At 40.7% G+C, this 25,756-nt stretch overlaps 1 protein-coding gene, 1 non-coding gene and 1 pseudogene across 6 annotated transcripts in view; all 3 read left to right on the top strand.

Annotated features, from left to right (window-relative positions):
• The window catches only part of slc8a2b (solute carrier family 8 member 2b), a 212,957-nt gene extending 192,504 nt beyond the window's left edge, over positions 1–20,453 (top strand). For 4 of the 5 annotated variants that reach the window (XM_085430898.1, XM_085430897.1, XM_085430895.1 and 1 more), the window contains 5 exons: positions 1,486–1,503; positions 7,344–7,468; positions 11,048–11,147; positions 14,732–15,010; positions 15,962–20,453. In XM_085430898.1, coding sequence (XP_085287024.1) covers positions 1,486–1,503; positions 7,344–7,468; positions 11,048–11,147; positions 14,732–15,010; positions 15,962–16,338 — 899 coding nt within the window. In that variant the 3' untranslated portion in view covers positions 16,339–20,453. Of the gene's footprint in view, positions 1–1,485; positions 1,504–3,400; positions 3,482–7,343; positions 7,469–11,047; positions 11,148–14,731; positions 15,011–15,961 lie in introns of all 5 variants that reach the window. The other variant, XM_085430899.1, reaches the window with a different exon arrangement.
• Positions 20,454–23,585: 3,132 nt separating this feature from the next.
• On the top strand, positions 23,586–23,702 carry LOC146694634 (U2 spliceosomal RNA; annotated as a pseudogene).
• Positions 23,703–25,565: 1,863 nt separating this feature from the next.
• LOC146694633 (U2 spliceosomal RNA) lies at positions 25,566–25,756 on the top strand. The gene has a single exon (XR_014914994.1). It is a non-coding gene; the product is annotated as a U2 spliceosomal RNA (small nuclear RNA).

Genomic DNA, 25,756 nt, shown 5'->3' with positions numbered 1-25,756 from the left:
TTGGGTCTGTTCCGCAGCGATGAGTCTTCATACTCCTATCCATACCTTCTTACAGTTTTCAGCATAGCTGCTATTTTTAGATCTCTCCTTAGAAGTCTCACCAGGTCCACTTGTACATATTGGTAAATGGTAAATGGTAAATGGCCTGCATTTGTATAGCGCTTTTCTAGTCCCTAAGGACCCCAAAGTGCTTCACACTACATTCAGTCATTCACCCATTCACACACACATTCACACACTGGCGATGGCAAGCTACATTGTAGCCACAGCTGCCCTGGGGCGCACTGACAGATATATATTCTTTTAGGCAGAGTCTTCTATGAGTGTCAAAGAGATCATCCATCAACCTTTTCTATTTTGTTCCATTTTTGGGAGGTGTTGCATGTTGGTATTGCAAAATGTGTATATATATATTATTTATTTATTTATTTATTTTAGCGCGCTCTGAGCCACTCAGGTTTTCTGCTGAACGCTGTCACACAAATGCCACAGGATGTTCATGTTGACAGTCTCACCCTGGGGGATGAATTCATGGTTCACAACGCTCTGATTGTCAAAAATGACGAGCAGGCTCCTGGTCTTCCTGTCACCAGGATCACAAACTGGACTCTTCTTGTGAAATCTGCAGAAAAGTGCTCTAATGCGGAGGCACAAAAACAGAATTGAATGTTTGCTTTCTGTCTAAGGTTGAGGTGTGTGATGAAATGACAGAGCGCACAGTGTGCATGGTCTGAAGGGAGCGTGGTAAATAGCAGCTACTGAGCTGAATGAATGAAGGAGTCTGAATACAATCTCAAAGATGACCATGACTTTAAAACAGCTGTTATGTTTCTTGCATTTCAAAGCTTTCAGCCTTTCAGTCACAAAACTAAGTTACACCTCTTCAGTAAATTCACAGAAGAGGCTTTACAGCAGCTCAGACTGCAGCTGGGCTTTATTTGTCCCAGATGAACAGGTGGACAGCGGCACATTATTTGTGTATATTTTGTTGCCTTTTCTTTTCCTTTTTTTCTTGTCTTTTACTTGTTTGTTTGTTTGTTTTGTTTGACCCACTCTCCTCACAAGGATCGATAAAATTTCATCTTATCTTAGGAACACAGAGACACACGTCTTCAGGGAGACAGCCATTCATCTTTCATCCATCGACACACAAACCCTGCTTTTCTCTGTGTAACGTGGAGACGGGACATTTCCTTTAAACTTCAGATGATTTTTTAGACTGTCCTTTGTGTTATTAACTTGGACAAAACACTAACAGCTGAAAGACAGACGAGTAAGAAAAGAGATCGTTGCTGAAGGCACTCGAGTTTTATTGTAAAGACAAAAAGGTTTTACTGAACTGTTAATATTGACTCACTTGTGAGATCAGGTTTGCGCTTTCATTGTGGAGTTTTGTTTTGATTGTGCTTTCCCTCCTGAATGTTCGCTGGTACTTACTGCTCTTCTTTTCTTGTCCACACGCCCTCCTCTCTGTTTTCTTCACAGCTCTGCTGCTCAACCAAGGTAAGACCATCTGATTAGTTCCTCTGCTTCAAACTGTCAGGACGTCTGAGTCGAGCCACAGTTTTTCAGTCAATATGTTGATTATTTTGTGGAATAATGAATGAAATGAAGTGAAGCAATTATAGATATATATAATTTTTCTAAAGCCTTTTAAAGGTTTTTTAATGGGGAAAAAGAGAAAGAACATTGATCTTTTAATAACAACTGGTAAAGGTATTCAATTATCAGAGTCACTGATGATTCACTTTTACGTCAGCTCTCCAGCAAAGGTTGACATTTAAAAATGGTATTTTAACCCACACTGAGGCATGAACATATTTGGAGCGAGACGATAATAAATTCGGTCTGACTCAGCGCTCCATCATTCTGTTTGCTCTTCTGGCTTCCTGCTGATTCTGCCTCAAGGAGGAAGGAGAAAAATAACCTAATATCAAATGCCTCACTTCTGCACTGCTGTCAGCAGCTTAACATGCACATATAAAACTCATCCATGTTGACACATAGACTGTTTGTGACACTGTTTCTGAAGTTTTTAATCAGTAAAGTTTGAAAACATCACTGAATTTCTATATATCCACAGAGCAGAGCCAGAGGATTTGTAGAGTAGTCTGGACACTGGAGTTATGGGGCTGGCCACCCTGACAAGCATCACTTTGCTGTCTGCTAAGTCTCACTTCTGCTAACTGAAATCACTAACATGGATTTTTGACTTCTACCTTGGAGGAAACACAACTTAACTGATGATTGTAGACATGTCCTCGAAACCAACAGAGGAAGGTTAAGCAGCACTCAAGCAGGAGATAAAGGGATAAAGGCTGCATTTGCTGTCTTCTTCTTTCAGTTACCCCCTTTTAGGGTCGCCACGAGGATCATCTCACTCTATCCCTAGCATGCTCCTCTGTCACACCAAGCCTCTGCATGAATCTTCTTTGTCGTCTTCTTCTTTTCCTCCTGCTCGGCAGCTCCATCTTTAAAATCCTTTGCCCAATATATCCACTGTCCCCAAAAGTTGATTCTGTTCATCTGGTCGTAGCGTTTTCAGTGGGAGAAATGTTTCGTTACTCCTCTGCACATGTCCAAATCATCTCAGCCCTTCCTCTCCAACTTTGCTAACTTTTCTGATCTTGTCCATTCTGCTCACTGCCAATCAAAACCTTATGGTCTTCGTCTGTGCCACCTCCACCTCCACCTCCTGTCTTTTTGTTACCGCCACCATCTCCAAACCATCATTTCCTTACACACTTACTACTATCCTTGCCCCCTGGACACTCGTCTCCACACTCTTCATCCTGTCTCCATTCTCTTCTTCACATCTCTTGCTTTGTATGGTTGACTCCAGGTATTTAAGCCCATCTCCCTTCACTGGCACTGCTCCTTGCATGTTTGATTTTCCATCTGCCTCCCTCTTATTCGAACACATATATCTTGTTTTGCTTCTGCTGATTTTTATTCCCCTTCTCTCCAGAGCATACCTCCACATCTCCAGGCTCGCTTCCACATGCTTCTTGCTCTCCCTACAGATCACAATGTCGTTTCCAACCATCATAATCCACAGAGACTCTCGTCAGTCACCATGTTCTTTACCACTGCAGACAAGAAGGAGCTCGGAGCCATAGTACCACAGTTTCTCTCTCAGCACCCTATCATAGGCATTCTGTAGATCCACAAAGACACAGTGAAGCTCCTTCTGACCTTCTCTATACTTCTCCATCCGCTCTCTCCAACCAAATATTGCCTCTGTAGATCTCTTTCTCAGTATCAAGCCATTCTGCTCACTGATCTCCACCTTTCTTCTTAACCTAGCTTCAACGGCTCTTTGCCATAGCTTCATGCTTATCACCATTATCCCTCTGTAGTTACTCCACCTCTTCTCCAACACTTGTTCTCCATTCTGCAGGCATGTCACTCTCCAAGATTGTGTTAAACAATCTGGTTAAGTCCACTGCTCTCTCACCTAGACATCTCCATACCTCTAAAGGTATGTCACCTTAACCAGTGCTCATTGCACACTTCCACATCCTCTCCATAGCTGCTCTCACTTCCTGCGTGCTAATCCTCTACACTTCCTGATCCACTAACTGTCCTTCATCCGTCCTTCTCTCTCTCATTTTCTTTACTTATCAGCTACTCAGAGTACTCCTTCCACACTCGTCACTCATTACTACATTTCCATCTCTTTCCTTAATCTCCCCAACCAGCTGCACATCCTTTCCAGCTTAATCTCTCTGCCTGGCTAATCAATACAAGTCCCTTTCTCCTTCCTTAGCCTTACATATAACTCACTGTAAGTCTTTTTCTTTGCCAGCTAGGCCCTCGGTACTCCTGTCTATTTTCTCCATCCTGACTATCCAACTTCTTCCTTTGAATGTTGTCCTATACTTCCTTGTTTCGCCACCAAGTCTTCCTACCCTCTTTCCTTTATCCAAAGGATAAACCAAATACCAAATCTTGGGACTTTTCCTACAGCTGTGCTTTCTCAGTTATCTACTGACTCTTCCTACCACTCAGTCTGCCTCAACTCTCCCTGAACTCTGTGCAACATTCTTCCTTCTTCAGCTTCCACCATTCATCATCTCCTTAATTTCCAAAGTCATCCTACAGACTGCCAAGCTGCATTCTCCTCTGACACCAGCTTGCATCCACCTATGTGCACCTTCTCCGCCATTATGCCACCCTGCGCTCCTGCCTCTTCTTGAAGTCGGTGTTCACCACAGTCCTTTCGTCCTGGTAGCAACCATATATCTGTTCTTCCACATTTCTCCTTACAACAAATCTACCCAACACCTCTTCATCACTTCAGTTCAATTCACCTACATGTCCATTCTGCTCCTCGCCCTGAGGACACTCACTTCCACTCCACAGTTTAGCATATCCACCCAACATCACCCCTTTGATTTCCAGCTTCAAACCCATGATCCCATCTGAAATTTTAATTTAAAGAGTTTCCAATTTTTAATTTAACAATTTTAATCACTCATAGATGCAATAATTATTCCAGATGATTTTTATATTCTAGATACAGCAAAGTTGTTATAGCCACCTGTTTGCATCTGGACCACAGCAGAGCTGTGAGCAGCTTGTGAATAAAGACTCACAAAAAAATCAACACTTGGTGGTTTGTACAGATTTGTCAGAGTGTTTGTGGCCTTTCTAAGTCAAGAATATTATGAATATTAATACTATATTATATACACAGCTTATTGTTCTGGAGTTTCACGTGTGGAAAGCTTAAAAAAGCAAAACTGTTTATATTAAAATAAAATGCTGTCTTACATGATATCCATAATGCTAAAGGAAAGGAAAGAAGATGAGGTGAGATATACTTTTGTTAAATCCCATCTTGGGAAGTATAATAACATAGAACAGCTCAAAAAGCTCAATAACGTAAAAAGAAAACAGTCTAACAAGTACAAAAAAATAAAGCAACATAAAATCACGTAGCTCAGTAAGTAAAAATCTATATAAGCGTTTTATTAAAAGAAATAGCTCCACAAAAAGAGCTTACCCAGTTACCAATAAATGTCAGATCACATTTAATTAAATATATGTCAAATCAAAATCGCAGTCCTCCCACATTTTCATTTCAGGAGCTCTTTTAAGTTTATGATCAACACAGTTAAAAATCAAAAATCAATGCTCAGCTCTGCCAGCAGTAAACAAACAGGCAGCCATAACATTTTTCCATTAACTAAACCTTCCAGAGTTTAGAGTATACTTCCTGTCAAACTTGCTATCAAAGCAACTGAGCAGCTTTAACCTCAAATGACCGACCATTAGAGGCAGAAAAAGCATGAATGAGATGCTCATAGACTGAGGAAAAGTGCGCTGAGTGCAGGAAGCTCTCCAGTAGAAGTGGTTTACAATGACACTTGTTGACCTGAAGGTAATTTCTCATTCAACTCCATCGACTGTCACACTGGGGGAGGCAGAGCTCCTTCCCTGAGGTAAATATGTTTGTGCTCAGAGAAGTACCTTAAAGCTAAGAGAAGTCACACAAGCCGAGTGTGTGTGTGTGTGTGTGTGTGTGCGTCGGTGTTTATGACAGCTTGAAATAGTGCCAGTGAATACTGCCATATGCTGCTTTGCGCTCTCAGCCTTTTTGGAATTAGATGTATACACCATAAAGTGGAGAGGGGAGGTCTAATCCTCGTCTCTTTCCTTTCTTCTTTTCTCTGAGCAGAAAGGCCACGCGAGTAAATCCCGCTCGAAACACAATGAGCCTTAAACTCAAGCTCTCTGTGAACCCCCAGACAGCTACTACCTGTCTCTAGTGTAAGGAAAATATTATTGGCTGTAATACAAACCCTGATTGGCTCTCGGTTATTTCTCCAAGATGAACTCTGGTTGGTGTAGCTGCCGTTGCCACTCTGTTGATCAGTAAACCAAACTGAGCCATATGTCAGCGTAAATGAACTCTTTCTGCAAGCTCTTTAGTGTTTTCTCTCTCAGACTGAAGCAGGTGTGTATATAAAGCACACGGTTTAGCTTATTAGCATTTTGCATTGTTTCAGCCAGCTGAATTTATGCCATAGAAAAATGTTAGAGTTGTTTTGGCTTAAAGTTGACCGTTTATGCTCATTTTCAGCTGCTTAGTTTTATTATCAGACTCCACTGGAGAAGCTTTTCATGAGTCAACATTCATGATGATCCTTAAACTGAAGGGCTATACTGCAGCCTCGGCTTATCCACAGTCTCAAACAAGCTGCTTTAGCTCCTCCCCTCATAAGTCATAAGCAACAATGTTGCTTGGTTAAGAGGAAGGCCTCACATAACTAATTTTCCATTTGTTAACACTGATTTATTTTTTTTAATAACAAAGGCATAGTGAGTCGATTTGTGCAGTTATAAATTTTATTTGTTATTTGTTTAAGTCATTTATTATGCAAAATAATTTTTTTTTTTTTGCTCTGGGTCACAGGAAAATAAATCTTTGAGTCCAAAACTGTTGGTTTAAGTTTCAATATGTGGGTTTCATGGGTCAATTTTATTTTTTCAGAAATATAGTTTACATAAGCAACACTGTTTTCCACAAAGAGTGTCATTAACTTAAATTTCATAAGAAAAAATGTACAGTAAACTCCTCCAGGACGGAAATGGATTCACTAACAAATCAGTGATTTCAACACATTTCAGTGTGTTCCATTCTGTTTATTGCCTGCCACTTAAACCAAGTCAACCTGTTTGTGGTATCAACATTTTAAAACTGACTTGAATTACTGACTTTAAGCTGTACAAGCCCCACCCGAAACATACCCTAACCTGTTTGAAAAACATTTATGCCCCAGTTGGTCTGGTTTTAATGCTGGTAGAAAATTTGAGTTAACCAGGTTGTTTATTTATTGTAAGTAAAATTGGAAACACTGCAGCTTAAATCACCATATCTATGATGGTGAAGATGATCATTTTGATTATGATAATAATGAAACTAAAACTGACAAAAGTAAAATCTTTTGGGGTTTTCAGTTTTTAAAAAAATCCACTCTGATCAAATATGAATTGAATGACTCTTATGTAAATCCCTTAGACTGACTCACATAATGTGACATGCTTATGCCTTAAATTATTTTTTTATTTTAGTATTTCTCTGAACATATGGTACAAATATTCTGCCACCCACCCTTTGTCTCCATGGAGCGACACACACACACACACACACACACACACACACGCAGGTATCTGTCACGGACACATAAAAACTCGTATTTCAGGCTCATGGTGATGCGCACAAGTGCTCCTTAAAATAAAACACTTCATTGTGGAAGTACCATTACAAGTTTCTTAGTTTCAGGCCAGTCTCACTGTGCTGTCCCTTCTCTTTCCTTCACATCCATCTTCCACAGAGGGGACAGAGGGGCAGATGACTGCTGAGGAGGAGGAGGCTCGGAGGATAGCAGAGATGGGGAAGCCCATCCTGGGAGAGCACAGCCGTCTGGAGGTGGTCATTGAAGAGTCGTATGAGTTCAAGGTGATGATTCATCTTCTCTTCTTCCTCTGTCACACCGTTGTCCTCTCTGTGCAGTAAAAATAAATTTATTGCTGCATGTCTTTTTTTTATTGAAGTTATTGAATGTGTTAAAATTTAACACATTGATGACTTATTGATTATTGCCCCACAGCAGCTTTAACGTTTATCACTCCACTTGATTTATTTATTGCAGTTAAAAAAAAAGGAAAGGAGAAGAAGCAGCATAGAAACTCCATTTGGGATAAAGCAGAGCTCAGCACGTTGTTTGAGGGAGCTGCAGAGGACAGAGTGTGATAGGATGTGGGCTTGTTTTGTAACACTAGATTTGTAGTGTTATTAGAAGAAACGCAACAAACCTAAGCTGACTTGCAACAAGTTTAAATGCACACCTCAGTGTTTCCAAGAAAGGGCTTTTCCTCCTGTGGCCTCAATACAAACTCCAACAGTCTTTCATAGCAGTTGGGTTGTAGTTCCTAAATGAGGGCAGTGATCGTTTGATCATACTTTATTCATCCCGAGGGAAATTGGGTTAAGGCTGCCAGCCGTGCCAGCGTATGTAGTGAGTGTATGTATGACCCTTTGCATGGTTTTAACTTTGAAAAGCCTCAAAGGGAACGCTACAAACTTGCAGCTCGCCCTACAGCTCCTCTGACTGGGTTGTGTTTAGTGGCTTAGGACTAAGAATTAGTTTAGGCGGGAGGAGTGAGTCAGAGCCACCACAGGTCCAGAGCCAGCGAGTAAATAACATTTTATTTTGTGCTATTTTAATTTCAAGTGAACTAATAATGTCTGTATTTTATTACTTTGATGAATTTCACTTTTTTATACACACACCTCATGCCATGCACATATTCCATATAAGCATGGCAACTGTTTATTTATAAGGACAGGTGGCTCAGTGCTTTTCTATTACCACCTTTAGCATCTGCTGGACCTTTTATTTATGAAAGAAACGAAGATAATTCTATCCCACCATGTAAATGTTAATTATGGTGATCCATCCATTCATTTTCTTAACCAGTTCTTACCAGTTCAGAGTCTCTCGGGTGCTGGAGCTGTTGTAGGCCCAGTAGCAGGGTACACTATGGAAGTTATCAGTCTACTGCTGCACTAACACAGACAGAGAGAGACACAACCATTCATGCCTACGACCAATTTACAATCACCCAATATTCACGTTATTCATCTGTGGAAGGAAGCTGGAGGACATGCAGACACAGGGAGAGCATGCACGCATGAGTCACAATCTTCAGGGTGTTATCAACCCAGCAGGCATCTACGGTCACATCACGAAGAAGCCTTTAGAGTAGAGAGGTTGCATTTTCTGTGCACTGAGACTCTCTTTTCCCTCACATCTTTCTTTGACCTCATGATATTTCCATTGCACTGCAGACAGAGGTTAATTTACTGATTTCTGAGGGCAAAAACAAATGCTAAATAGAAGGAACTGTGCTCTCCTGGCAGAGTTATGCAATCCACCTTTACGCTCTTTCTCACATTGTTAAACCTCGGTCTTAACCCTCTCTCAGTGTGCCGGTCTAAAGTGGGTTTAAATTATTGAAAATGCATGAGTTGCCCTCAATATAGCAGCTCTGTCGAGGCGCACGGAGGATGCAGACTCTCTCAGAGTTTGCAAAGCATCCTCCGTGTGCTTCTTTCTTCTGCAAGCTGTCCAGATATTTGCATGGTGCTTTGGGCTGAGCTCAGGTTGTATTTTAAGCAAATAAAAGCAGCCACCACCTCCACATAAGCCCTCTGCCTCCTGCATGCTCCAAGCAATAACATTAGATTAGTTTACTGGTGACAAACATGCAGAAGGACCATTTGGATGGATGATAATCCGTCATTTTTAATTACACTTCACGAACGTTTAATTAAGGAATCGTATCAGGTCACTCATGTGAAAGGACCATTTTCTGTTTTGCTAGGAGGTTTTTATTGTATTACAGGTCTGAGTCTGTGTGAAATACACAAAATTAAATAATTTAACCATCAACAAGTTCTCTTAATTCCTGTTATCATCAGCTCTTATGTAAGCAGTGGGTGTTTCACAGGTTTTAAATCATGAAAATCCTTCTTAAATGCAGTGAATAACACAAGTGCTGTCACAATAAGCTGAAATACACCTTGTTTGCTTTTATGCTTTCCTCTGAATGATCTGAAATCTAATTAACACAAAATGTGTCAAAGCAGATAAGGTCAGCTCAACGAAGGACACGAACAACTCAAACACCAGTCTCACTCTAAGCCAATTAAACGCGAGCAGAAGCTTGGATTTGTTTGAGGATTAATTACACGAGGAACGAGCGCTGAACAAACATCAACAACGCCGACGGAGGAGAGCCATCATTCCATCATCACATCAAACACCGTCCACTGAGACACCAGATCGTCATCCTCCGCTTGATTAAACCAACCCCTTGTGATCAAATAAAATTGTACTTGTCGCTCATCATTAGTGGATAGTGTGAGTGACCTTGAGGAATAACGCAGTCACTGTGAAGTATGTAAAACAGTGGGAGAGGTGTGCATGTTTGCACTGTATCATCTGCTCCTTCTTGTGTTTGCTGGTTAAATTGCTGAAGTGAGTTTCACAGCTCCAAACTCGACCGAGCACACTGAGCTTTTACCTCATGTGTTTGTGCAGCTGCAGACAAACTGCACGTACTTCAATCATACAGAGACGATTTTATCATCGATGCCCAGATGTTGACGTTTTGGCTTCGAGGTCTACACACAGCTCCTCTAACTGAATCGAACTGATGATGGGTGTGTCATTATATGGAAAATTAAATAATCTGAAAAGAAAAAGAAAAAAATGTGTAACACATGCAGCAGTGAGTGAAATATCTGATGTGGTGTCTTTGTCGGCCTCACTTCATATATGACAGATGTTATGAAAGCTTACGCAACTCGTAACTAAATACAGTGTCATTTAATTTAGGTGGTCGTGGTTAACACGATCACCTAATATGCAAAAGGTCCCGAGATTCTTTGCAAGTAAGAAATCACAAAGACAAACAAAGCTCGTCTTTATGATATGCATCTGTTCAGCTTCTGTGAGAGTTTGCAGGTAAACCGTCAGCTGGATCTGGTTGGTTGTCCTTAAGGTCAGCACTGTTAGTATGAAAATCAGAGTGCAGAGCTTTTCCCCTTAATAAATGAAATGAAACTGCATTTTGCATTTACTCAGGTTTCCTTTGCCTAGCTTTATGTTACATTGTGTTTGATGATCTGAAATACAAACGAGCGGGCAAATCCTTTTTTCATACACTGTAACTGTCAAAACTGAATCAAATGCCCAGAAATAGTCTTCCTCCTAACACTTCCTATAACGCAGCGCAGGAGCATCTTTTATTAGAGCCGTCCCACCTGCCGGCTGCACTTTTAAGCCAAAACCGTCCTCCTGACAGGTAAACTCATATGTGTGAGTTTTTGAAGGCCCCCTAAACTTTTCTCCTCTTCCCTTCAGCTGCACAAAGCATGACTAACAAGCTCTATCTCACCTGAGTGACTCTTGTCACCTATCCTTGGATTTAATTGCTTGCTAATGAAGTGTGTTGTGCTTGTGATTGGCAGAGCACTGTTGACAAGCTCATTAAGAAGACCAACTTGGCGCTGGTTATCGGCACACACTCCTGGAGGGAACAGTTTGTGGAGGCGGTCACTGTCAGTGCAGGTGAGCTCTGTTTGTGAGAGTCTGTCAGTGGACGCATTACTAGAGTGAACAAACAGCTGTCACATGGACGCTCTCCCCCCTTTAACGACACAGTCAGCCAGTCTAAGCAGAAGCTGTGAGTGTGACCGAGGATCATCTGAAGTTTAGGATTGTTACGCCTCCTCGAGGGCAGGAGGGGGTAACACAACAACTCCAGATACTCGGTACAAGTTTTATAAACAGAAACAAGTTTAATGGCAGCTTTCTCACAAAAACAATAACCAAAATTCATACAACAAATATGGGGGAGAAAGGGACAGTTAGGTTGGGCCAAAAAAAAACATGGATGACACCAACCTACTTATCTAGTGTTTCTAACAGAAAGGACTCCATGTGAGTAGGTGTATGGGGTCCCCAGACTTAGCTACTCCTCTTTACTCAAACCACAACCTTCAAACAAATGAAATACACCAGCAGCACTCTACACATGTGCCAAACAATTCTAAGCAAGGAAGATAGATCTGCCCCCAGCCACAGGTGAGTCTCCTTATCAAGGTGTGCACTCCTGGTTTGTCCAATCAAAGCCTCCTTCCTCTAATTAGCTGGAAATCCCCAAATTGACACCAGCCTGCAGTCTGTGTACCTGAGAAAATGGCAAACAAAAGGAGAGGGAAAGAAAACATGCAGCCTGCAGACACGTAACAATGATTTTGATTTTGGCCATCTGTAAAAGTGCCATTAAAGAGTCTACTGTGCTTTAAAAATTGATCCACACCCTCACGCAGACTGCTGTGACACATCGACTTGATTCATAATGAATTAAATTGACGTTTTAGCATTTTGTAAACGAATGAAACTAAAAGAAAAGCTGTTGATCCCTTTTTTTACACTAAAGCCCCAACATTTGCACTTCAGTCACATCTTGATTATGTTTTAAAATCCACCATTAGGTGTACAGGGACACAATTACAAAACCGTGTCATTACCCAATTAGTCCACTACTACTAGGTTCAAGTAGAGATAGGAGTGCTACTGTAATGTTGCTTCATGCTGGTGTAATTCATGTAGACTGTCTGGCCTAATGTGTGTATAGCTATAAGACAGCACAGGATTAGGATAGAAGGAGGCTGCTGAATGAGTGAGCTTTCACCCAGCCAGCAGACTGGTATTAATGTTACGCCAGCCTGAACAAAGCCTTGTTAGCTACCGACACCTGATTGTTTGCATCGTCTTTTTTTTTTTATTAAAGATTCTTCAGGAAGACAGTTTTGGTAACTCAGATTTGTATGCACAAGTTTTCATTTGATGACTAGAATTTAGCCAAGTTACAGTCTCTTGGTAGGATACACAGAAAATCACTCCTCCCAGTTAAGATGCTCAGTGGTTACAAGTCTGGTCAGTAATAGTAAGATTTAATATAGATAGATAGGAGGGGAAGTTCCCTCCCTGGGCTCCCGCTTACAGGGATGTTTAACACAGCTATAGTTCAACAGCTGTTCAGACTTGAGCACCATCAGCTGTAATACAGCTTCCTGTCTGTGTTCACTGGCAAGTTAACTATCTCCACATTAAGCCAGAACTCATGTTAAAAAATGTCCAATCACCTTTTAATGTGCTCAAAACAGTGAACTCAAAATCACTCAGGCAACATGAAGTCTGCCCTCTTTGTGTTTTGTTTTAATAATGAGATGCAGAGTTTTCCCAGCTTTGCTTTAGAAGATACTGACATTGGCTGTTTAAAAGCTGCCAGATGAATTTCACTGAAGGAGAAGACTGATCAAATGTTGTGGGTAAAAGGGGGATTTTACCAAGGCGGGGCCTTATACCAGGATCACAGATTGTATATAAAAGATATACTGTGACGTCACCGTTGTGGCATCATCAGCTAAGGGAGGGGTGGATCGGAGTTAGAATCAAAGTGACACTGTGTCTTCATATGTGGGTGACTTGTAAATCCCTTGATGAAGCATACCTTGCTTTATCCTCTATCCTCAAATGCTACAAAATGACCTTCATGTTCTTTGTGTTGTCATCTAAAATTACCAATTAAGAGCATAAACGCATCAGGAAGGTGAGGGAGCTCATGTACAAGTCTCCTTTCTTCAACCTCAAGAGTTCCCAGCTTTCTGGTGATTTAAAAGAATTTCATTTAAAAGAAAGGCTTTATTTTCCAGACCTGGTTGCTACATCTATTTTTACACACAGTATGTACTCAGCGTGCATTTGTTACATTGTATCTTCGCCCCAAAAATTAGTCAGATAAAAAAGAAAAGATTCATTCCTCTTCTCAAGCACATAAACAGCTGATTCATCACAGAGACGTTGCCCTTAGCGAGAGAGAGCAGGGTAGCAGCAGAGCTGTGGGAACACCTTACCCAGGGTCGCTGAGGTGTTTAATCATCATTATTGTCTAGTCCTACACCCACCTCTACCGGTCCCTGTAGCCCAGTGTGTGCCGTTTCCTCTTCTTGGATTCAGACAGCATCTCCAGCATGTCACATGTACAAAAACATGCTAGCTTGTAATGTTGTTGTTTTATTGTGTCACTTCCAAAGGCATTGATCTGTAAATGTTGTATAGAAAAAACACATTGAAGAAAATAGAGTCATCTGTTCTTATGGAAACACCAATCTCTCTGTCTGTCATTGAATTCTGTGTGACAGTGTGATTTAACTGAAATGTAAAACCGTAACAACATCGCAGGTAAATTATGCTAAATGAGAAAAAGATGCTTGAATTAGACATAATTCAATCCCTAAAAACAAAGCACCAAATGTTGCTGTAAACTGCTCCTCTAATCAGTAAAATATATTAGCATGCTTCTAGTCTGTAGTGTAAGAAAAATAATAAGTCTAATATTTTAAATAGCTGCCTTTTTCAGGCACGAAGGGTCGGTGGAGGTCAGATTTGTAAGTGAAGGCCACCATCTAGTGGAAGTAACAGATCTCTGCAGACAGTCAGCTAACTGTATTCCTTGAAGCATATTTCTATGTGTAGCTGTGAAATTTCTATTATAAAAATGTTTCCTATATCATTAATTTGTCTAATTCTACAACTTTTCATAGCTTTTTACAGGAATTAGCCCCTGTTATGGAGTGGATAATGAAAAATGTGTTTTTACCGTGATGGGTTTTGTTTTCATTGTATTTTGTTATGTTAAATATAAGATTTTTTTTTTTTAATCTGGTTTGTATGAAGTAAGAGATGATGACTGTTCAAATAAGCTTATTTCTTTAACATTTCAACATTTAAGAAATATATAATAGATAAAGTACCCAGTAAAAGTATGATAAAGATTTTTTAAAGTGTTCCTGTACAAAAGTCAAAGGCCGCTCTGTCCTTTAAGGTGCTAAGATAGTTTGGTCACTTCAGGGTTAGAGAGCTACGACTGCAACAGCACATTTATGGGATTAATATCCTGCCACGCCATGAAACTGGCAGGACATGAATCCCACACATCACCTACAGAATCAAAAAGACCTTCCTCGTGACAGCGTAAACCCAGGTCACGTACTGGGTCCAAACCCCCTGAGTACTCTGAGTAGTATGATCTCCATGCTGTTCGTAACCTGTAAAAAATATCACTGTGTGTTTGGCTCTTCCAGGTGATGGCGATGATGACGAGGAGGAAGGTCGTGAGGAGCGCCTTCCATCTTGTTATGACTACGTCATGCATTTCCTCACTGTCTTCTGGAAGGTTCTGTTCGCCTGCGTCCCGCCAACAGAGTACTGGAACGGCTGGGCCTGCTTCTTCGTGTCCATCAGCGTCATCGGCCTCCTCACCGCCATCATCGGGGATTTGGCATCACATTTCGGCTGCACTGTGGGGCTGCGGGACACCGTGACCGCCGTGGTGTTTGTGGCTCTGGGAACTTCCATTCCAGGTGAGTAAATGTCCCGTTTCACTGTGTGAGAGAAAGAAAAGGCAGAAAGGAGTTTTTGATGGATTATGGGAGAATACCCAGATTTATGAGTGCATGTAGTGTCACTTTGTAACTTGTAACTCTTTGTAGTTGTTTTGTGTCTTTCAGCCATTTTGCTTTTTTGCATCTGTTTATAATCATTTATTTGTATCTTTTGTTTTGTAAGATAAGATAAGAAGAACTTTATTTATCCCGAGGTAAATTCTTTTGTCATACACATGCTCAATGCAGCAAGAGAGACAGGGAACAGAGGAATATGATATACAATATATACAATAAGAATAGTGGTGATTTGTTTGTCTTTCTGGCCATTTTGTGTCTATTTGTCAGTTTGCATCTTTTTAGTTGTTTTTAGTCACTTTTTTGTCATTTTTGTGTCTCTAAATAATTTTATATCTTATTGGACACAAGCTTTGAGCCTCATTAAAGTAATTTTGGATCTCTCTGTAGTTGCTTTGAGTTTCTGTCAATCATTTTGTACCTTTGCAGTTGTTTTTTTTTCTTTTTTTTTGTATCTTTTTGGTCATTGTTTGTCTCTTTGGAATCATCTAATTGCTTTCTATTAAAAACATTACTCCGGCTTCCTCCCACAGTCCAAAGACATGCAGTTTGTGGGGATAGGTTAATTGTTTAATCTAAATTGTCCACAGGTGTGAATGCGGGAGTGAAGCTGAGTGCGAATGGTTGTCTGTCTCTGTGTGACCTGTCCAGGGTGTACCCTGCCTCTCGCCCTATGACAGCTGGGATAGGCTCCAGCGCCCCCCGTGACCCTGAAAAGGAGAAGTGGAAGCGAATAGATGGATGGATGGATAAGAAACATTTTCTGGGAGGGCGATTGTCTTTCTGTCTGTGTGTTTGTTTGTGTGTGCTTGAAGGTGTATGACCCACATTTTCCACTTTTTCCTCCCCCAGACACCTTTGCTAGCAAAGTGGCTGCCATACAGGACCAGCATGCGGACGCATCGGTTGGAAATGTCACTGGCAGCAACGCAGTTAACGTGTTCCTGGGGATCGGAGTGGCGTGGTCAGTGGCTGCCGTGTACTGGAGAATCAAAGGAAAGGAGTTCCAGGTGGATCCTGGATCACTGGCGTTCTCCGTCACGCTCTTCACCATCTTCGCGTTCATCTGCATGTCCGTGCTATTGTTCAGACGCCGGCCCTCCATCGGCGGAGAGCTCGGCGGCCCGAAGGGGTCCCGCCTCCTGACCACCCTCCTGTTCCTGGGTCTGTGGTTCCTCTACATCCTCTTCTCCAGCCTGGAGGCCTACTGTCACATCAACGGCTTTTAAAGAGGAGATGAAGAATGTTCCAGAAGAATTTTGCACAGCAGCACACACAAAATCTTTGACTGTCAGTCCATTCGGTCCACGGTTTAACACGAAACAAGTGTAAGATTCATCTGGTTAATAGGGCTTCAGATACATGTTCACAAACACACAAACACTACATTTAAGCATGTGTAAACAGCGCATTTCAAACACACTCATTGTTACTTGAAAGATGAGGGTTAAGAGGAAGTATTTTTGGAGGGTGAGAGCGTGAAAACGAAAGGTTACTGCAGATAGTTAACGGGGAGCAGACGGAGAGTGACAGAGAATGACTGTGACGGGAGATTCAGAGGTAAAAAGAAGGTCAGGTCAGTCAGAGGATGCTTTATTCACGTTAAAGCCAGGTGTGTATTTATTTATTTTTGAGTTGAGTTGAGTTGAGGAGCTCACTTGCAGGATCAGACCACTGAGATGGATCACAATCCTGTGAGCATAGAAGGAAAAATACTTTTGTTTTCCTTTAGTCTCTCATTCAGTCCACCAACTCTGCAGCTTCATGTTTCTTCACTGAGGAAGTGGAGGAGCACTGCATCAAATAAGGAGTCAAATGTTTACAACAACATTACATTTGTTTACTACAAGAGATTCTTATATAGTGGTGATGCTTGTCTAATACACAGTATAGCTGAAGGTGGCTCTCCACACGCGCTGTAAATAGTACAAATATAGAGTGCAGTAATTTCACAGGGCAGGCTGCCACACAAAAGGATGCAGAGGCAGAAACGCAGGTTTCTACTGTCGTTGTCAGCAAAGCTTAGATGATTTTCGAATTCATGCACAGACTGGAACACTGGTAGTTGCAAAGATTACAAATGTCAGCGGTTTTAGTTTTAGCGACATGCTAAGTGGAAAATAAAAGTTTTAGCAACCAAAACAAGCAAATAGGAAGCTGCATAAGTGTAACACTGACTAAAAGAACATCCGTGTACCACTCGCTTTACCAGACCACAGCCCCTCTGACAGGGGCTTGCATATAAAGCTGAAGGATTATTTTTTGCATGTATAGCCATGTACAGAGCATCTTCACATTATATGTCATGTACATGCTATGAAAAAGGGAATAACCAGCCTGATTATCCACCTGTAAATTACATCCCTGTGTTTTTGTGTCGACTCGGTGAACAGAAACTGTCAGCTAGTCCTTGATGTTAAATCTTCCTGTATAAAACAGAAGAAGCCGTTTGGTCCAGGAGGAACAAAAAGGACATTTTCATCTCCTGAAGGACCAAATATGCGCTCTCACACTCCCGATGTGTGCAGTGTCATTTAAAAACTTTGTCTGAGGCAGTCAGATGGGCTGATGAGCTGCAGTCAGCCATCACTGTGTTACTGTTAGTGGCAGACTCGTCCATTCCTTTATCGTAAGCAACAGCAGCATGGGCAGACAACAGGACTCAACAGTGTTAGTTTACTCTCAAAAATAAAGTCTCTAAAGTTGCTGACTGCGATCATCAACATCCGGTCTGCAGCATTTGTTAGGAAAAAGCTAATAATCTACACATTAATTAGGCTGCAGGACTGTAGTCTACAGCACACTGATGCTTTAAGATAGCAAACAAAAAATGCCTTAAGGGAAGCTCAAGTAAAAAAATCTAGTATTCAAGATTTCTGCTGTACAAACTGCCCAGGCTGCACTTTATTTATTTAACATAACTAAAACACTGTGTTGTGCTTATCTTTTCCTCCATCATTCTATAAGTGGTTACTGTGCAATATACGAAGGGAGAACTGTCTCGAGTTTCCACTGGTTCGGCTAACACCAGATCCAGGTGGACCCATCATGTTGTCCCGTGCAATGTAATTCATCGCCTCTCCTTCACCAGAGGGTCTACTTCAAATGAGGATGTCTACACGGGAGTGGCATAGTGCCACAGCAGAGACTGGTTTCTATGGGAAATGCATTAGGAAACACGGCTCTGCAAGGCATGCATGTGTTGCTCAGTATTGCATGGCAGACTTGGAACAAATGTTCACAAGCTACTGAAGAAATTGGCTGCTAAATACACCATAAAACACTGGACGGTGTGCGAACACGCTCTGATTTGTTTCGACATTTCCACGCTGGCATTTCAGAGCTACTATGTTCAGCACTGAGATGCATGAAGCAGGAAAGCCAGCATGTGAAAAATGTCACAACAAACAGCAGTAAGATTGTCTTATAATAATAATAATGACTAAAAGCTTCAATTATTATTATTATTAGTATTGTAACTGCCTAATTTCAGTCCTATTAAATATATTTCTTTGAGGACATTGCATTTTAAACCTCTCACCCACAGATGATAAGTGCTATACAAGTGGAACTCTTCATTATTGTTGTTAAACATGACAATTTGAAAAGGATTCGATTGGTTAACCCTGACTAACTTTGTAAACTTTCTAAAATCCAGTTTTGTATCTTTTTCCTTGCAGATGTAGCCAAGGTAGATTTTTTTGTATTTCTAAACGACATTTAGGATAGTTTCAGTGTATAAAGCTGGTATGTAGACTACATGGTGTCTGAATTTAGTGGATTAGACTTTGATATATTTTCCACAGAGAGGAATCTCCCCTTTAACGGTGTAGTAGTGCATCATAACCAAACTTTAAAGCATCTAATTTACTGAAATACACGGTCCGCTAACTCATTTGTGTCTTTGTTTTTCATGTATAGTAGATCATTTATATATTTATTTATTTATTTATAGAAGATTATTTCTCTAAGCATAAGATGTGCTGCAGGTCCTTGAGGAGAACAGTTTGGAGTTTATTCATGGAATTAAGTTTCAATGTGCAATACGAGAAAAGGTTCAGCTGCAGCTTACTTTGTTCGAGCTCGGTCCGTGTCTTTTTTTCCTGCCGCAGTGTTTGTTGTAACCCTCCGCCAGTGTACACTTCTTCATGTTGTCCTTGTGACGGAGGAACTTTGAGTGTAAGTAGCATGTTTACATAAAGAAACAGTGTGGAACATTGCCAGTATAATTGTCAGTCTCAGGCTGTTGTGAGCTAAAGTTTTGTAGATATTAGCTGTGGCTGTGAGGCAGGTTTGTTGTGTGTGAGGTTCAAACAATCCCCTGAACAGTACTCACTCAAACCACCAGGTGGGACCAACATTAGATATGAAACACACACACGCACACATGCAGAGGTCTGCTGAACTCTTGTGTAATGACTAGCACCAGCAGGAACAGAGCGAATCACCTCCACAATGTGTGCATTTGTGACCTCGGTGTGGCCCAGGAGCCAAAAACAGAACTGTCTACAATGTCCGGACAATGTTCCATGTTTCCACAAACTTCTGTACTAACTGTCGGCCTTTGGTCTTCGCTGTTCTGTAGCTAGATGTAATGCCCCCACCCCCGGCTCTTATCAGCCTCCCCTCCTTACCTGCCCCTCCCCAGTGTGCATCCATGTTTACATCCCCTCCTGTGTTCCCCTGCACATGCATGACGAAGAAGCCCGGTGTACGTGCGTTATAGCAGCATGGTCTACTGTGATGGATGCCTGTCGGTCATTCTGTCAGATCGATTCCCCTTGTGAAATAAAGTGAGCAAGTGTGACACGCACAACCACTGCTCGGTTCAGACAGACTGAACAGAAACACAAACAAGCACCATTCCTGGAGTCAGAGTCTCCTCCTCACCTGTTTCTGTAGAAGCTGTGAAAAGAGATCCTGCTGTGCTGGGTCCAGGCTACATCCCAGGTCATCTTTTTGTTTGTTGCTGTATGATATTTCAGTGTCTGTGTTCGTGTTCAGCCTCCTCTCCTCCCCTCCCGGGTCTTGCTCTCTTCAGTGTGTCTCTCTGTGAAGTCGTTTCCTGTGATGATGAAAATTTCTCTCTGCCTGAATCTTTGTAGGGAAATAATGACTGAAATTATTACGATGTCATGTGATAGACATAAACATTTATTCGATACTGTAATAAATTAACTAAAGATGATATTTAAGTTTTTTTATGAAATGCAACAAAAAAAATCTTAGAAAAAAACTCGGTTTTGAATCATGGCATGAGGTGTAACGTGTTCCTGAAAGAAAACGAAGGTCTTTAATCAAGTGAAGTTGACCTTATTTAAATATAGTTTATTTATTTTCAAGGTTCAACGTGTCTGAGTCTTTTTTTATAACTGAACCAATATAACAATCAAAGTCAGTGATTCGTAGAGTCATCCAGCTATCAAACACTTGCTGTAATCTGAAACGTAAAGGACATTTTTCATGTCTCGACTCATAAATACAGTGAAATGTTTTGCAGATTAATAAGTAGTGGTGGTCACCTCACAGTAAGAGGGTCCTGGATTTGAATCGGTGGGCTGGGGGCTTTCCCATGTGTACCCACATGAGTATCCTTTATGCATGTTAGGTTAACTGGTGACGCTAAATTAGCTTAATGAATGGATGCCTGTGTCTCTGTTTCGACAGACCGGTCACCAGGTAAAAACAAATGTAATTAATTTAATTCTTAGCTATAAAGGCAAAGGTTTGTTTGGTTTTTTGTTTTTTTTTTGGGGGGGGGGGGGGGCAGTAATACAGTTTTTGTATCTCTGTACAGTGTCACAGTGGATTTTAACTCAAACGCTGAAGACATGATTGAATTTCTTTAAACTTAAAGCTTTAATTCAAGGGGGTTGCATTAGCTGAGGATTTATTATTTTAATATATTTTAAAAGACTCAAAAGTACCATATGCACTTTCTTGGCCATGTGAGGCCCGTTCCCTCATTATCACAATAAAAGCGGATAAACAACTGGGATTGATTTGAGGGCTGAACTTCCGTTTCATAGCTTTTCACTGACACGCTTAGTCAAAAGTTGAAAGAAATGTTGAAAGTGAAGGAGGACATCAGGTTTCGTCTCCTGTCCAAGCGCCTTCGTTAGTTTGAGAACAGTTGTGGAGACACACAGCTCCCTATAACGTAAGTACTTGTCACGTCGGTGCTGCCCACAACTCCTGATTGACCTGCTCTGCTTCTGTTCTAGTCCTCCTGTGCATTTCCAGGTTATTTCCATTTTGCCCCAGTTTTTGAATTTATCAATAACAAAATAACAATCTTCATCTAAATACAAGGAATAATAATAATAATAATAATAATACGAGGACTTAGAAATAACTGCTCAACTCAACACCGCCTACAGACTATTTGAACTTGATGGGCATGTCATGCTTTCAAACTAGCTGCACAAGCACACATGAATGACCTCTTTTTAAGTTTCAAAGACACATGAAAGGTACTTCAGTGTCTGGTGTGTGCAGTCTTATCTGCTCAGTGTCCTCTGTCACGCTGGTTAGCAGGATTGCTGCTGAAGCACTAAACTGCTGTGAACTAAATAGTTACACTGAACTCACACTGCAGCCATGCAGCAGTTGAATTTTATTTCAATTCAGTTGTATTTAATATAGCACCAAATCTAAGCAGCAAAATTAAGGGAAGATGCAGGGTCAACTGATCCAACCCTATATGCTCTATCAAAAAGGAAAATTTGAAGCCTAATCTTAAAGTAGCTCCCAAATTTGTCTCCTGAATCTGGTTTGGATTAGTATAAGTTATTGTGGAACTGTATCAGCTGAGAGGGCAAAGTGACTTTACTTGGTGGGCCGGACCCCCGATGCCCATCCATACGCTGACACTAGCTCAAACTGAGCTGTCTTTCTGATGTACTCATTTCTAACCTTTTCCATCCTGCTCACTCCCAACGAAAATCTTAGCATCTTCAACTCTGCCACCTGCCTTTCTGTCAGTGCTACCGTCTCCAAACATACATGACAGCAGGCGTCATTACCAGCTTGTAAAGCTCCTCTTTCGCTCTTGTTGTTATCCTTCTATCACAAATCACCACCGACAATCATCTCCTCCCACTCAACCCCACCTGTACTCTTCTTCACTGCGTGTTGTTTTGGATGGCTGACCACAGGTATTTAAAATCATAAACCTTCACCCTCTCTACTCCTTGCATCTTTACTTTTCTACCTGTTGCCCTCTCCTTCACACACATGTATTCTGTCTTTGTTTCTACTGACTTCTCTCTTGAGCATAACTTCACCTCTCCAGGCTCGCTACAGAAACGTTAAGCCCAAAATCCACCACTTTAAACTTTAATACAAGCACTTAAGAGACTTTCATTTCACTTGAATAGGGACTTCAACACTGTACCCTTGGGTTAACGGTTTGATACTCTACCATCTAAGCTATCCAGGGTCTGTAGCAGTTGCCTCTACCTTGTTCATCCTGGTGTTTCAAACCTAAACCAAAGATCATAGGCTAATTCAAGCAGGGGGAGGATATTTGTAAAAATAAATCAATAAATAAAATACAAAAAAGGAGATTTGTTTTTATTAAATTTTGTTAAGTGGCACAGTCCATCAGTAGTGAGTCCTTAGTGAAAGTCTTAAAAATGAAAATAAAAGTTAAATAAAAATAACTAAATACAGAATAAATGCTATATTTGTATAAAAACTCCAACATAATTATTTGTGAAAAGGCTACATTAAGCTTCCGATAAAAAAAAAACAACATTTATATGATGGCAAACTATTTCACGAAGTAACAATAAAACTGTTGGTACTTAATAGAGGGTTCAAGTTAGTGGGTCAAACTCACCACCACTGCGCATGCTCAGATCTAGTTCGACGCCACCTGAGCATCAATTAGCAGGTTGACGGAGACTTTTAGTAAGTCAGTTTCTATGGAACTCCAAAGTGTTCAAAATTAAATAAATAAATAGGTCAAGATGAAATAAATAACTATGTGAATAAATAAGACACAGATATGTAATGTGAGAATGATATTGTGAAATAATGGAACACATTTTGAAAACAATGCTCATTATTGTGAAACATATTACATTCTCGAGCCAGAACAAAAAGGATTTTCGTTAATATTTACAATTTGTTCATGGAGTTGACTGTTGTAAATACCCTAGAGTGTAACTTAAAGAGTGCAGTAAGCCCTCCGCGCCACCAGAGACCGCTAGTGAAGTTCGTTTTTTCTTAACTAGAAACGTAAAAACATTAACTCTTTCTGCTAAATTAAATCTCTGTTTCGTTAGTGAAAATAGCACTTGTATTTAACGTAATGGGCGTGAGTTTTATAACATTAATATTGTTAAATTAAGTGTACTACTTGTTTTTTGCTTTTCTGCTTCCTATTGGACGGAAGAGTACCACGTTTCCGAACCGTCAGTGAGGGAGACTGTGCGGGGAGTGACTCCGTCTGCTCCGACATATTCCCGGTATCGCTTCTCGGCCTTTTGGCTAAGATCAAGTGTAGTATCTGTTCTTATCAGTATCAGTGATTTCGTTATTATTTAAGAAAGGGAATCCTCATTTACTTGATAATTATAGACCGCTCACTATGTTATGTGTAGATTATAAGATTTTAAGTAAGATAATTGCAAATAGATTGGTAGGGGTAATGTCGGATATAGTGGGAAGTGATCAAACGTGTGGGGTGAAGGGGAGACAAATTTCATGGAATATACAATTACATAGAGACATACTTGCATATGTAAAGGATAGAAAAATGGCGGCAATCTGTGTAAGTTTAGATCAACAAAAGGCATTTGATAGGCTAGATTACGAAATTTTGTGGGAGGTAATGACTAAGATGGGCTTGGGAAAACAATTTATAAGGTGGGTGAGGATCCTTTATAAAGAGATATATTCAAAAATCAAATTGAACGGGTTCCTCACGGAAAAAGTTCATCAAGCGAGGGGGTTGAGACAAGGGTGCCCGTTATCGGTGGTACTCTATGTATTATATGTTGAACCATTGGCTTGTGCGATTCGGGAGAATAAAAGAGTGAGGGGGATAATGATGCCGGGGGGGGAATGTTTGAAAATATCTCAATATGCGGATGATACTATACTATATTTAGCGGACGACGACAGTTTAAGAGAAGTTGTGGAAATATTAAAAATATATGAGGAAGTTACAGGATCAAAAATAAATAAGGAAAAGACAAAATATAAGTACTTGGGGACGTGGGAAGGTAGAAGGGAAAATATTTGTGATTATACTTTGTGTGAAGGTCCTATGGACATTCTAGGAATTTCTTTTGGGAATAAGGAGGGCGATGCTATTTGGAACTGGAAGGGGAAGATGGCAGAGGTGGAAAGGAAATTACGACTATGGAAAATGAGGAAGCTTACAATTACTGGGAAGGTGTTAGTGATAAAGAGTGAGGTGGTGCCGAAATTATTGTATCTAGGCTATGTGTTCCCGATGCCACAAGTATTTAGAGCACAAATAATGAGGGGAATATTTAACTTTATATGGGGAGGTTACGAGTACGTAAAGAGAGTACAAATGTATCAGGAGGTTGCCGATGGGGGAAAAGGGGTACCGAACATTCCGTTAAAGTTAGATACGATTTTTTATGCAAATGTGTGTACGCTGTTAAAGAAGCCATATATTCATAAATGTCAGATATTGTTATGGTTCTGGTTAGCTATTCCATACCGGTTTTTAATTGGGTGGGAAAATCAGGGGCCGAAGGCAGAGACAAGACCAGAATACTTTCAGAGGATGGTTAAGTGGGGAAAGAGACATATAGAGTGCAGGGAGGTGGATACAATACAAAATCATAAACTTCTGTATAAAAAACTGGTGAGGAATGCTAACTACAACCAGGGGATAGTGAGTTCGGAAGTTTGGGAATACGCACAGGATAAGAGTTATAAGAATGTTTTGAAAGATTTTAATTGGATGCACCTACATAGGAAATTACCTGTAAGGACTACGATGTATGCACATAATTTGGGGAAGTTAAAAGAATGTCCGAGGGATAATTGCATAGAGGAAGAAACGATTGAACACGTCCTATGGGGGTGCAAATATGCAAAAAAGGTATGGGCTGGAATGAAGAGGAGGTATAAGGGACTAGAGGCTTTGACATATGAGGAAATAACTTATCTTAGGCCTAAGGATAAAAAGAAGGAGGAAAATAAAATACGTTGTATGTTGTTATCAATTACAAAACTTAAGATATGGAGGGCAAGACAGGGGTATATAAGGGGGGGGTATGAATGGAAAGAGATGGGAACAATAAAGGATATAGAGAGGGAATTTGAGGGGATATATCGGCATGAATTACAAAGATGGGGAATAGACACGATTAAGGACAGGTGGAAGGATTATTATGAATGATGTAAAAGATGTTTTTGTGAAATATGAAAAGTATTCAATGGAATGTTGAGCAAATGGAAATGTAAGATGGTGTTGTAAGTAAAAATAAAAAAGAAAAAAAAAAATCTGTTCTTATCAGTTTAGTATCTGATACGTCCCCTATCCGGGGACCATATATTAAATTGATTTTTGGAACAGGGAGATGGAATAGGGGCTTGCTCCGTCCACTCCACGCATCGACCTGGTATTGCAGTATCTCCAGGAACGGTGCACCCCCC

This window comes from Copadichromis virginalis, linkage group LG14, assembly GCF_057382275.1.
Source record: "Copadichromis virginalis isolate Kocher_CV1m ecotype Utaka linkage group LG14, C_Virginalis_male_GT1.1, whole genome shotgun sequence".
In the NCBI taxonomy this organism is placed as follows: domain Eukaryota; kingdom Metazoa; phylum Chordata; class Actinopteri; order Cichliformes; family Cichlidae; genus Copadichromis; species Copadichromis virginalis.
This window is presented reverse-complemented; position numbering and strand designations above follow the sequence as displayed.